This window comes from Megalopta genalis, chromosome 5 (genome assembly GCF_051020955.1).
Source record: "Megalopta genalis isolate 19385.01 chromosome 5, iyMegGena1_principal, whole genome shotgun sequence".
NCBI classification, from domain to species: Eukaryota; Metazoa; Arthropoda; class Insecta; order Hymenoptera; family Halictidae; genus Megalopta; species Megalopta genalis.
Genome location: NC_135017.1, coordinates 6,091,521 through 6,105,487, shown reverse-complemented (window position 1 = coordinate 6,105,487; position 13,967 = coordinate 6,091,521). Strand labels below are relative to the sequence as shown.

Genomic DNA, 13,967 nt, shown 5'->3' with positions numbered 1-13,967 from the left:
GGAGCCTCAATAGAAAACTAAACATGCTGACTATGTATATAAAAATTATAATAAGTAAATAGGTGTTTTGGTTCATCAATTGTTATATCATCATCAGATGCTATCACTAATCATTTTCATGATGGCATTTTCTATCGCTATTAATTTTCATTTCTGATTGGTAGTGATCATGAGAGGTAATGGGACATTAGAGATGCTGTATAGAAAAGTCAAAAGACTCTAAGAGGATATTTGAGATCATCGGTGGAGGGGTCAAAGAATTTTGACTTGGTGGTATTAATTACAGACACAGGTTCAATACAATGGATTCTAGAAATCAGTGATCATGAGATATAAAATGGGATCCTGAATAGAAAACTAGAAAAGCTGACTTTATTTGAATTCTAATAAGTAAATAGGTGTTTCAGTTCATCAAGTGTTACACCATCACCAGATGCTATTTATATATGTATAGTTGAACTATGTACAAGGGCAAAAGCTATCACTATCAATCTTCATCTCTTGAAATGTAAGAATGAAATAACCTTAACGAGGACAAGGAAATACCTGCAATGATCATTTGCATATACATTAGACCTAATCTTGTTGGAAAGCTGAAGTTACAAGCTGCTACGATATAGGCGAACATTTGAGGACATCAGAGCTAGACCGTGATCATTGTACTTAGACAGAGACCTATTGTCTTCAATATATAGTGGATTCTAATTAGCAGTGATCGTGAGATGTAAAGGGACATCTGAGACATTCTCATTAGTCCATCTGGCATTGTTTGGAAAGGTAAAATGACAAGCTGCTGTGATAGGGGGATATCTGAGATCGTTTGATGTACTGTAGATTGTAGAGTGGTGATGGAACTCTTACTTAGCTATGATGATTACATCTAGACAGAAACCCAATATCTCCGATATAATGAATTCTAATGACCAATGATTATATAGCGTGGCCACTGGAACATTTATGAGTCATAACTTGTTCATTTTCAACTTTTTTACTTGTCTTTTTCTTGCAGAGCATCCCTTGGAGATTAAAATGGCTACGTATGATGCCCAGCAACGAGTAGAATTCGTCGACTTTCTCTATTCCAGTGAAAAACGTTTCTCAAACATAATACTGAAAAATATTCATTAATCATATTTCCAAATAAAATAATTTGAAATCTAAAGAACATGAGTTTGTGAAAGATATTTTTGTTTAGTATCATTCGGTTATTCAGTGGCCACCCTCTGTAATAAATAGACTGCGGATTTTTATGCAAAATAAAAATTTTCTTTATCAATTACAGTAAACAAAAGGCAAATAGGAGTCCCTTTCTTACTGTAATCAATTTAGTAAGTTGAAAATAATTTCTAAACAATGTCAAGTTTCTAGAATTTTTTAGTTAATAAGACACCTGAGACCTCGATAGAAAACTGAAAATACTATGGCTCTGTAGGAATTATAATAAGCTAATAGGTGTTCTAGTCCATCAAGGATTGTATCATCACCAGATACCATCAGGATGTAGATAACTATGTACAAGGGGATGCATGCTATCAGTCTTCATCTCTGAGGCTGCAAAAATACAAAACGCTGAATGAGGACAAGGTTGCATTTGCTATGCATGGGGGCAGACTACATCTACTTGGCTATCAGAAAATATTCTTATCGGTGACTGGAATATTGCAAATCCATGTTTAGAAAAAGTGAACTGAGAAACATGCAATTCAGTTTGAAGTATTACTAGAAATTTTCGAGGTCGTCTAGTTACAAGATTCTACTAGGTTCAGTTTAACGACTGCTGCAGCAAATCCTCCTAAATTGTCCCTCGGCTTGGAAACAAAAATGGCCAACTTGGGAATTATCAATGACTATAAAAACGAACCACGAACTCGAATAATCGTATTTCCTCTTCCCAAGTTGTTCATTTTTGTTTCCAAGCCGAGGGACAATTTAGGAGGATTTGCTGCAGTAGTCGTTAAACTGAACCTAGTAGAATCTTGTAACTAGATGACCTCGAAAATTTCTAGTAATACTTCAAACTGAATTGCATTGAGAGAAATTACTGTATGTAGAATGTTAACTGATACACCAATCCACTACACAGAGATGTGTCAAGAATGTCGTGGAGAAATCAAGATCATCTGGTTTAACATGATCAATGACAAGTACTCGCCTTCCTAGACTGAAGCTTCCTGTGGAAACTCGCTTCCAAGGTGGGCCTAGAGAGTTGCTGTTGGAGAACCTTGGCGAAGTCCAGGTGAGCTAACGCATCAGCCTCCACCTGACGCAACAGGTTCTCCCAAACACGTCGCACGCCTCCTGTGTCGAGCCTCGTGTCCTCGGACCTGCTCCGGAATTTGTCCACCAAACGTTGGACGTTCGCGGAGTGGTCCTCCATGATGGTACCCAGCATCTCTGTGAACTCCGACACTGGAACACGGTCAAAAAACATTCGAGTTGAGGCCCACTGCTGAACACCGACGAGGAGAGTCGATAAAATCGAGTACCTGTTAGCCACCTACACCCTTGTTATACTTTGTTTTGTTTTATCTACGACCAGCTTCTTTTACACCCCCTTAGCCTAACTGTGCAATTATGCTGCTCACGGGGCTCTGGGAAATTCTGGGATTGGTAGAAACGGGATTTGTGTTATATGAAGCGAAAAATGTTGTGTATATTTTTGCAGAAAAATTATAAATGTACGAAATTAAGTAATTAATTAAATAAATAAATTATCGAATAATTATTATTTACTTTGATATTTTGTCTGTCACCTTTTAGTTCACCCTCAACTACCCTAAGTATGCAATTTTATTGTTTAAGGTTTGTAGAAATTTAAAAAATTGCGACATGGTTTTTGTGACCAAGGAGAAGGGGAGAATAAAATATTTCAATAAAAATATTGTGTATATTCTTTCAGGAATATTATAAATAAAGGATAATGAAAAATAAAATGCTGTATTCGATAAAATTGAGCGTCTGCTACGTTGTTCAGAAGAACAATGCTATTTTGTCTGTCACCTTCTCATTCACCCTCACCTACTCTATCTATGAGATTTTATTATTCAGGATTTATAAAAATTTTGTAAATTGTGAGAATGAATTTTGCGACCATGGGGAGTCAGGAAAATCAAATATTTAAATAAAGATGTTATGTATTCTCTTGAAAGAAAATTATAAATAAAAGATTTTGTAAACGGGACTGCTACATTTGTTTTACAATAATCGTTGTAGTGTTTGAAATAGAAAATAAAATTTATAAATATATAATAATAATATAATAAATAATATAATAAATATATAATATAAAAATATAAATATAAAATATAAAAATATAAATATAAATATAAATAAAATATAAATATAAAAATATAATAAATATATAATAATAATATATAATATATTTTCCCATGCAAATAAAAATATATTTAATTACGCCATGTTGTTATTTAATATTTACACGTGGAAATTCGTTCTGCCTATAAATGCATTTCTAATAATAAAACTTCTGCTGTGGCGAGAAACGAATTTGTTAAATAAATTCAATTACTTCCCACACCGAAACATACAGTTTTTGTATTTTCATTAACGAGAAACATGGACGGTAAATTTGCTGAAAAATATTCAAAGATCACGCTAAAATATTCGATCGATGCGATCTTCTGAGCCGGCAAAAGTAAACTTATCGATTGGACTTTATATCAAATTTCTCTGTATATGTATACCAGCCGGTCAAAGGAGCCCCCATGAATGTGTTTCCCCTCGAATGCGAACCCTATGAATCTCATTTATCAGCCGCGGAGCGATCCAACGGCTTCTAACGAAACGTTAGAAGATTCCCAACGACCGACCCTCTTTTCCTCAAAGAAGGAACGGTTCAAATAAATCTTTCGAAATGGGCGCGCGCAAGTATCTTCCACCATTCTCACAGAATTACGACCATAGAACCGCCTACGATACTCGAATCAATATTCGTTTAATCCTGCAACGGATCGCTGGGTCACTTTCGACCCCGTTGAAATTTCCTAATCTTCTCCAATTTACCAAAAATATAACAGCAAACAGAAAATTTCTTCGTCGTTCCCGTCGAGCCTTGAAATAATAAAAGGAGAACGTTAGGCGATTCGAAAAGGCAAACCGTGTGAACTTCGAGTGACCTTGACTACTAATTAATTATTATTTGTTTAGATCAGCAGTTGTTTTGTTGAGATTTTTTTACTTAGAGTAAAAATTATTGAAATTTTATTTACTAAAACTGAATGTTATTTCCTGAATAATTATTTGCTTGAAATAAAAGTAATATTCTTTGCTCGAAATAAAAGTGATTTACCAAAAGATTATTTTTCCTTAAAAGAATAGTTATTTAATTAAAATTGATTCACTTAAAACGAAAGTTACTTGTTGACAAATTATTTGCTTGAAATAAGAGCAATGTACCAAAAATTTCTTCACTTAAAATAAAATTAATTCGCTGAATGATCATTTGCTTAAAATAAAAGTTATTTAATTAAGAATCATTGACTTAGCGGTAGAGGTTACTTACTGAAAAATTATTAATTTAAAATGGAAGTTATTCGCCTAACACTAATTTGACCTGAACAAGCATTTCCGAACTTGAGAGATTTCAAGACGCGAGATAATTGGTTTGGATTTAGAAATTAATTATCGGCTGAAGGATAATTATTATCCGGTGTGCTCATGGTACCGTCGAGTTTATCGGTTGTTAGTGAAAGTTGTTCGTTCCCTAATCAAGTAACGTCTTAACCGAATGCCTCGTTAAAAGGGACTGTTCGGGGCGAGCTGCACACGATCCAAGATGGCGGGACGTTAAACGTTCATCGGCACCAATTAATCGGAAACTCGGCGCTCGTTATCGTCGGCAATTAGGAATCGGTGGATCCACGAATTTCGCCGCATTGGCATTCGACATTCTCCCTATTAAACCTACAGGGTGTCCCATAATTATGTTAACGCCCGGAAAGGGCTGATTCTTAAGGTCATTTGAAGTAACTTTTTCCTCAACGAAAATGCAATCCGCGGCATTGTTTACGAGTTATTTACGAAAAACAGTGACCAATGAGAGGCGAGCTCGCCTAGCGCTAGGCGGCCGAACCAATCAGCGGAACTGGGCGGAGCCAATCAGCGGAACTGGGCGGAGCCAATCAGCGGTCGAAGCGCAAATGGCCAACCTTTTTCGTTAATAATTTGAAAACGAAGCCGCGGATTGCATTTTCGCTAAGGAAAAAGTTGCTTCAAATCACTTCAGGAACCCCTCATTTCCCACTTGTACAATACTTTTGGGACATCCTGTATAATCTTCTGTGATCAACAATTCACACATTGTTCGAAGAATCAAAATTTTCGTTGAAGTGTCTAGGTGTTGACGACTCGTCAACGACTCCAGGGAAACTTGGCACTGTGTACCGTAAACAGTATATCACGTTAGATTCTACCACTGTCGTGGTTACGAAGATAGTGACACAATCTCGAATCGTCCTCCGCCCACGCGAATTCGTTGCAAGGACAATGACATCACGTGCGTCCCCCAAACGAATTCCTCGCTGCATTTCACGGCGGCTCCGCTGAGAATGATTTCACTTGTTTTTGCAACAAGATCATTTGGCAATGGTGTCGTTACCGTGACAGTATCATCTTTAAATGAGGCGGATAGAACGTCATCAGTGGCTCACGGTTATTCAATCATGAAATCTCATGTCCCCCACATGCGAAAGGTGCTAAACCGAAATAACAGTGAACACGTTATTTACACAAGCGTTTCTAACACCGTCAGGTTTATAATTATATTTCAACAAATCGTTTTTACTGCGAAAGCACCATTTATGACAGTACCATTTACGATAGCGTCACTTATGACAGTATCATTTCTTTATGGTAGAACCACCGATGACTAAGGGACCACCATTTTGTTACAATTTGTTTGAATCAATTTTTAAAATCATTCTAACATCAGAGTTTTATATCATAATTTATAATATTTCTATATCTATAATATTTATTTCTGTATTTATAACATTTATAATATTTTAGCTACAATATTCTACTTCTTTAATCTATAATATTTTTAATATCATTCTAATGTCATAATTTATAATGTTTCTATATCTATAATATTTATTTCTATATTTATAATATTTATAATATTTTAGCTACAATATTCTACTTCTTTAATCTATAATATTTTTAATATCATTCTAATGTCATAATTTATAATGTTTCTATATCTATAATATTTATTTCTATATTTATAATATTTATAATATTTTAGCTACAATATTCTACTTCTTTAATCTATAATATTTCTAATATAATTCTAATATCATAATATTTGTCTACCTAGTGAAGTCAATTTAATTATATTGTTTATACAAACATACTTAAATGACTAATCTGTGAAAACTGAAAATTCAAATCAAACAAAATTGATTTAGAACCAAATGTTTGTTGTAAAGAATCGTCTTTTAAGATAGCATGACTGTTGACTGAAGGACTGTCATTTCGTTAAAATTCATTTACATTCATTTTCAAAATCATTCTAATATAAGAATTTAATAAAAGTTACTCATTTGTCTACTTAGTGAGATTTATTCAATTAAATATTGTTCATAGAAAAATACTAAAGTAACTTGTGTGAATTGAAACACATAATTAATATAGAACTGACATTTTTATTGTAAAAGTGCCATTTTTGATGCCAGATTCTCTGATGACTAAAGGACAATAATCGCTCCACCATTTTGTTCTAATTCGTTCCGGACAATCAATTTCAAAAATCTAACGTCAGAGTTTAATCTTTACTCTCATTTACTTTTCTAGTGAAATCTCTTTTAAATAAACAATGTTTATATAAAAATACTAAAATGATTGGTGTATAAAAACACAAAATTGATTTAAAACTATTTTTATTGTGAAAGTACCATTTTTTATCCTAGATGCACTAATAATCAGACTAGATCAACAATCACACCACCATTTTGTTAAAATTTGTTTCAATCAATTTCAAAAATTGATATGAAAAATATTTTTCTAGTGAAATCTATTTAAATAAATATTGTTTATGTAAAGATACTAACAAGAGTGTATATATGAAAATACATAAAAGTTAAATTCAAATTCAAATTTTTATTGTAAAAATATCGTTTCTGATGCCCGATTCACTCACGACTAAAGGACAACAATTATTTCGTAAAACCCCGATCAATTCTCAAAATCAGAGTTTATATATATATAATAAAAAAAAACTTCCCACGTTATCCGCGTCTAGCGAGACCAATTTAATTAACTGGTCAGCCACAAAATACAAAATTGACGAATATACAAACACGCGAAAAATTCAAATTGCACGAAAGCAAATTAAAAACGACACGAATCGCAGATCGCACGAAGCCGGCGAAGTGAATTCGCAACGGAAATTCTGCACAATGAGAATGGAGTTTTCCAAAAATAAAATCTGACGTTCGCCCGTCACCGGCGACCGTCGAGATATTGCCAAGACGGAGTCAATTACGCGCGGAATTAAAATATTGAGGGAAGAGACCGGTTGCGTCACAGAATTAATTAAGCTTTCCTTTTATTTTTAGCCGCGCCCGCGTGATTGAATGTCAATTCCCGCGCCGGGTAACGGCCCAGGTTGCGAAACATAATCGCCTTTGCGTTTCAAGCGCGCGCGCGGGGGCGGTGCCGCGCTGTTGAACAAAATCAAAAATTTCGTTCTCCCTTTTTTTCTCTCCTTTCCTCCAATCATGTGTCAGTTGCGAAAAGAAAATATTGTTTGGACGCGCGCGCACTTCGTTTCGGATATAATTTATAAATACGGTATAAATTCTCCATTATTGTCGCTCAAATTGTGCATAAAAATGGACAATTTTGGAATTTAGTTTTTATAGTTATTAACAACAGATATTGATAAAAATGAGCCGCGAAGTTTGTTGTATAATAGTATCTCCTCTTCCAAAATGGTCATTTTTGTGCACAATCTGAGCGTCAATTAGGGAGAATTTACTGTACATAAATAAATATATATATTGTATAATAATATAATATAATAATATAGTATAATAATATAGTATGATAATATAATATAATAATATAACATAATGATATAATATAATATAATAATATAACATAATGATATAATATAATATAATAATCATGACCTAAATCTAGATGGCAATATGTGTTGAGCCTGTGTATACCCTGTGTATACATATGTATACACAGTGTGGGTCAACATATATTACCATCTAGTTTTACGTCATTATTATTACGCGTGGCGAAAAACGTTCTAGATGAAGTTGAATGGTTTCGAGAGGGTCACATTCTGATGATACTAGTTTTCTGGTAGATAGACGTGTGGAGGACATATGAAAGTCATTAATGTTTTTTTAAATAGAATCATATATTTTTTACTACATCAGTTGATGCACCTTAATATTCTTTACAAAAAAGTATTACCTACTTATGATAAAGAATCATTAGTTTTGGAGATATTTTAATTTTAATTTTATATATGTATATATATATATATATTATTTATTTATAAATATGATATAATATATAATAAATGAACGAATAAATAAATTAATAAATACACAATACATATTTATTATTTATTGCTTATTTTGTACAGTAAATTCACCCCAATTGTTCTTCAACTACATTAAATTCAGTCATTCAATCACATTCAGTTAACTACAGCAATTCCCCCTAATTATCCACTATTTTATTTCGCGTGGGTGAACGTCATTGTTTTGAATAACAAGAGCAACGAATCGGCATTTGCAGACGGTTTATCCGACGGCCGCTCGCTCGACATTAATATTCCTGGAATTACTCGGACAACATTCATCATTTTTTGATCATACTAAATGGAATCTGTTGCACCTACACTTTCATACGATATCGTACGACTGGAGATTTATTCGCAAAAGTTTATTATACGTTGCCCAACTAATCGTTTGCGATAACGGTATTACACATACGGATATCCGGTGTTCGAACTCACAAATTCTATATATATTATCATTCCTTGTTTACTTTCATTTTGTTGTGCGCACAATTTCATCGTATCCTTAATATCGCCGAACGGCCCAATTAATTGTTGCATTGTGAGCGGGATGTTGATTTTGTAAATTATGTTTATCGTTTCGGTGGCAGAATATCGCGCACAAGGCTCGCGTCGCCGATAATAATCTTCGCTGACTCGTTAATCCGTGAACGAGATCGCTGAAATAAACAAAGGTATTTTGCCGCTAATTAAATTATAGATTACCGTTTGTATTTACGAGCGCAACCGCGTGTGTCTCCGTTCAGTGAACAATCTTCGAATGTTGATTCACACGCCGCCCAAATAACGATTCGAATAAACGAACCCGATCAACTTGTAATATTATTAACTCGAATTCCAAACAGTTTACACGTTATCGGCGTATGATGTAACCGGACAGAACGTGGTAATGAATATTCTACGGCGAGCATGTTTCAGGGAGGTTTCGATTAATCTTCTGTTGGATACTGTTTGATAGGAACGTTACGTGTGACCACAGTGGCCACGTTCAGCCGAAGATTTAACTGTTGGTAGATATTGCACCCGGTCTCTGATTGATGCGGCACCAGGTGCTGGTTTCGATTCGATCGAGGTCAAGTTTAGAATTCATTACGATCGACTGAAACCCCAAAATCCTGCCCTTTCTTCGACACCATTCTATTAGGGGGGCCGGAAGGTAATGTCGTTTGTTTACATTAAATTCAAACAGATAAATATGCGTAGAAACGACATTACTTTTCGGTCTCCGGCGTCCATTAACGCAGATTAGAATTTTACTATTTCGAACAGAAAAGAAGCGTCGCTTTTAAATCCATAATAAATCAACGTTTAATTTCAGTCGACAATACTCCGTTCTCGATTCAAATCTTCTTACGGCAAAATGCAAAAAGAAATGCAGGAAATTCTCCCTAATTGACCATCAGCTTGGAAACAAAATGGACAATTTGAGTAGAGGATTATTCGAGACTTGTGGCTCGTTTTTATAGTTGGCCGATTGCAAACAATTATACAAACTTCTCTTCCTCTCCTCTTCCCAAATTGTCCAGTTTTATGTACAATCTGAGCGTCAATTAGGGAGAATTTATTGTGGTAAACACAAATTTGGGAAGAGGAGATACTATTATATAATTACTATACAGTAAATTCTCTCTAATTGTTGCTCTGTTTGTATACAAAAATGGACAATTTGGGAAAAGGAAATACGATTATTATAATGGTGACATGTCCAACATCTCCTCCGAATTGCCTTCGAATGGTGGCATGTGGCCTACGAATTGCCTTCAAATTGCCTTCGAATTGCTTTTGAATTGCCTTCGAATTTCCTTCAAATTGCCTTCGAATTGCCTTCAAATTCTCATCGAATTTCCTTCAAATTCTCATCGAATTGCTTTCGAATTACCTTCGAATAGTGGCACGTGGCCTTCAAATGGCCTGCGAATTGCTTTCGAATTGTGACATGTGGCCTCCTAATTGCCTTCGAATTGCTTTCGAATCGTGTCTCCTGACCTTCGAATTTTCTTCAAATTGCCTTCGAATTGCCTTCAAATTCTCATCGAATTTCCTTCAAATTCTCATCGAATTGCCTTCGAATAGTGGCACGTGGCCTTCGAATGGCCTGCGAATTGCATTCGAATCGTGACATGTGGCCTCCTAATTGCTTTCGAATGGTGGCAAGAAAGTAGAAGTAAAAAAGTTGAGTCATCGCTTTCATTCTAGCATTACTACATATTCATATTAATGTACACCGGGACATGCTGTCCTCTGCCTATTTTTACCAACTGCCCCGATTTCCTATAAAAACAAGCCGCGTGAAGAATCGTGTCTTAGCGCGACTTAGTAGTCTCAGATCTGCGCGTTTCGATTCCAACTTCAAACATTTCTGAGAATACTTATTCTAATCGAAAATGTCTGTCCAAACCATATCACGTTTGGTTACATTTTGATCAGAAAACTGTCAGCAATATGTTAAAAAAAGAGATTCACTTTTAAAATGTTACAATTAAAAAAGTTACATAATTATATCATGACTTGTCATTTCGAGAATTCTAGTCAAACGAGCCGCTCTAATAATCGCGTCACCTCTTCCCAAATTGTCCATTATCGTTACCAAGCTGAAAATCAATTAGGGAGAATTTACTGTACCGCGTTAATCTTCTTCGAGGTTGGCACACCTGATACGTCGAACCCGGCACATTATTTCAAGTTGGTATCACGAGAACGCGTGGCGGGAAAACGTTCAAATTTAAACTAGCACCACAAAATCGTTACCGTTTCAAAGGTTGGCAATACGAGGCCGCAGAATGGCGGGAAACCGTCCACGTTTCAAACGTTTTCATACACTAATCCAATGAAAAAGCAGCGCCAGATTCACCTTCCACGCCGCGACTAATCTAAAAATTACTTCAAAGGTAATTTTGACTAATTTTTTGACTAAATTTTGACTATTCTGAATTGAACATTACGAATCGAATATATTAAATTGAATCATTATACACCATCGACACGGTACGTCCTTGAAATCGCCGAACACAACGCGGCGACCGCGCAATCAAAATGATGTTTTCGCACTCTATTCACCGCGAATGGGCGCCAGATTGATTTCTACTCCGCGACTAACCTAACAATTATTTTAAGGAGAGCCGTTTTGGTTCCGCGTCATCGACGCGGCGCCGTTCCGGAAATCGGCGAACATCGGCACGCAATCTAAATATTATCGTGCTCGATTCAACGAAGTGGCGCCAGATTGATTTCTACGCTGTGACTAACCTAACAATTATTTTAAGGGGAGAGCCGTTTCGATTCTACGTCGACGCGATACGCGTTCCCGAAATCGCCGAACACCAACACGCGGACCTGTTTTCTAAACACGTTCCCGGTGCTCTATGCAACGATGAGACGCCAGCCCCAGATTCGTTTCTACGCTGTGACTAACCTAACAATTATTTTAAGGGGAGAACCGTTTCGATTCTACGTCGACGCGATACGCGTTCCCGAAATCGCCGAACACCAACACGCGGACCTGTTTTCTAAACACGTTCCCGGTGCTCTATGCAACGATGAGACGCCAGCCCCAGATTCGTTTCTACGCTGCGTCTAACCCAACAATTATTCCAAGGGGAGCCTCGCTCTGATTCTACACCGATACGATGCGGTCTGGAAATCGCCTGACAGAGCCCCGGCCAAGGAAAAGCATCCGGAGCTCGGTTTACCTTTGCCTATCGCCGAGCAGTTGCCAGGGTAACCCGGGTAACCTGAGCCGATTTTCGTTCGACGGAGATTTCTCTCGCTGAGACCCGAGTGCTTTCGTTGCGGCCGTTGTTTGAATACGATCGATGGGACCGGTTGGGTGGGGGAGGGGAGGGGGGGAGAGGATCTATCCGTATGCACGTGTCGGTGTCGTTGTTACGACGTGCGCCACAAGAGGAATCGATTATCCCGTTGGGCCGCGTAAATACGTCTGCCTCCGGTCTCCGAGTGGAAATTGTCTTTGGCCAACCGCCCACGCGACCCTTCGAGGCGAACACCTTACCAGCCCCTCCCCCTACGGCCCTGCTCACATACTTCCCTCCGCTTTGTCCCGGCGAATTTTCTCCCTTGGTAATCAGACGTTCTCCGGCGCTGATCCGCTATTGCCCCGTGAACTTTAAGTCACCTTTGCTTGAAATGGTACATTACCGTTCGCGAACGGCTTCGCCGCTCCTGGGAATTGGTGGAGAGATGTCTGTAGACACGCAGCCAAGGTTTAATCACTCTAATGCCGGAACAAAGCCTATAAGTCCTAAGCCCGCGCAGTCGCTAAGTTGCCTATCCTAATGGTATATGTATAGGCTCGGCTGCCGGGGAATCGGAGTCTGTGGATCCTCATCACGGAGTCTAACAAGCGTTGGTTTTCGAGGCCTCGGAGGACTCCAGGAGTCCTAATTCCGTGGCGAGTGGTCTAGAACGTGTAACTTTGCGAGGACCGACTTAACCTTAGTACCTTCGAATCTATAAATTAATCTGACAGGGGCTGATAGCCCCGTGGTTTACGACTTCGTTGTGTTTAATAGTGTAGAGTCAAACGTTGTAACTGCCAGTTCCCGTGTCGTAACGTGGATGGGTCCTAACGGTGTACAGTAAATTCTCCTTAGAAGGCCCGGTGCTCGGAATTGGAAACGGTAAACGGCGGACACTCGGACACGATTCTTCGAGTCTCGCGGCTCGTTTTTATAGCTGCCGATACCTCGAGCGCGCGCGTATGTGTGAGTGAAACAGAGAGAGAGAGAGAGAGAGAGAGAGAGAGAGAGGGAGAGACAAGGAGAGACAGGGAAAGACAGAGAGAGAGAGAGAGAGAGAGAGTGACAGGGTGAGACAGAGACACAGGGAGACAGGGAGACAGGGATAGACAGTGAGGCAGAGAGACAGAGAAAGACTGGGAGAGATAGACAAAGACAGGGTGAGGCGGGGAAAGACAAGGAGAGACAAAGAAAGACAGAGAAAGACAGAGGAACAGGGAAAAACAAAGAGATCTGGAGAGAGAGAGAGAGAGAGAGAGAGAGAGAGAGAGGAAGAGACAGATAAAGACAGAGAAAGACAGAAATAGACAGAGAAAGACAGAAATAGACAGAGAAAGACAAAGAGAGGCAGAGAATGACGAAGAAAGACAGAGAAAGATTGAGGGAGACATACAAAGATAGGGAGAGATAGAGAGAAACAGAGAAAGACAGAGAAAGACTAGGAGAGACAGACAAAGAGATCTGGAGAGACAGAGAGACAGGGAGAGACAGAGAAAGACAGAGGGACAGGGAAAGACAAAAAGATCTGGAGAGACAGAGAGACAGGGAGAGACAGAGAAAGACAGAGGGACAGGGAAAGACAAAAAGATCTGGAGAGACAGAGAGACAGGGAGAGACAGAGAAAGACAGAGGGACAGGGAAAGACAAAA

General features: G+C 37.7%; 1 protein-coding gene across 4 annotated transcripts in view; it reads right to left on the bottom strand.

Annotated features, from left to right (window-relative positions):
* Stacl (SH3 and cysteine-rich domain-containing protein) overlaps window positions 1-13,967 on the bottom strand; it is a 154,003-nt gene that overhangs the window by 49,081 nt on the left and 90,955 nt on the right. For all 4 annotated transcript variants that reach the window (XM_076522408.1, XM_033474404.2, XM_033474403.2 and 1 more), the window contains exon 3: window positions 2,153-2,409. In XM_076522408.1, coding sequence (XP_076378523.1) covers window positions 2,153-2,409 — 257 coding nt within the window. The remainder of the gene's footprint in view (window positions 1-2,152; window positions 2,410-13,967) is intronic.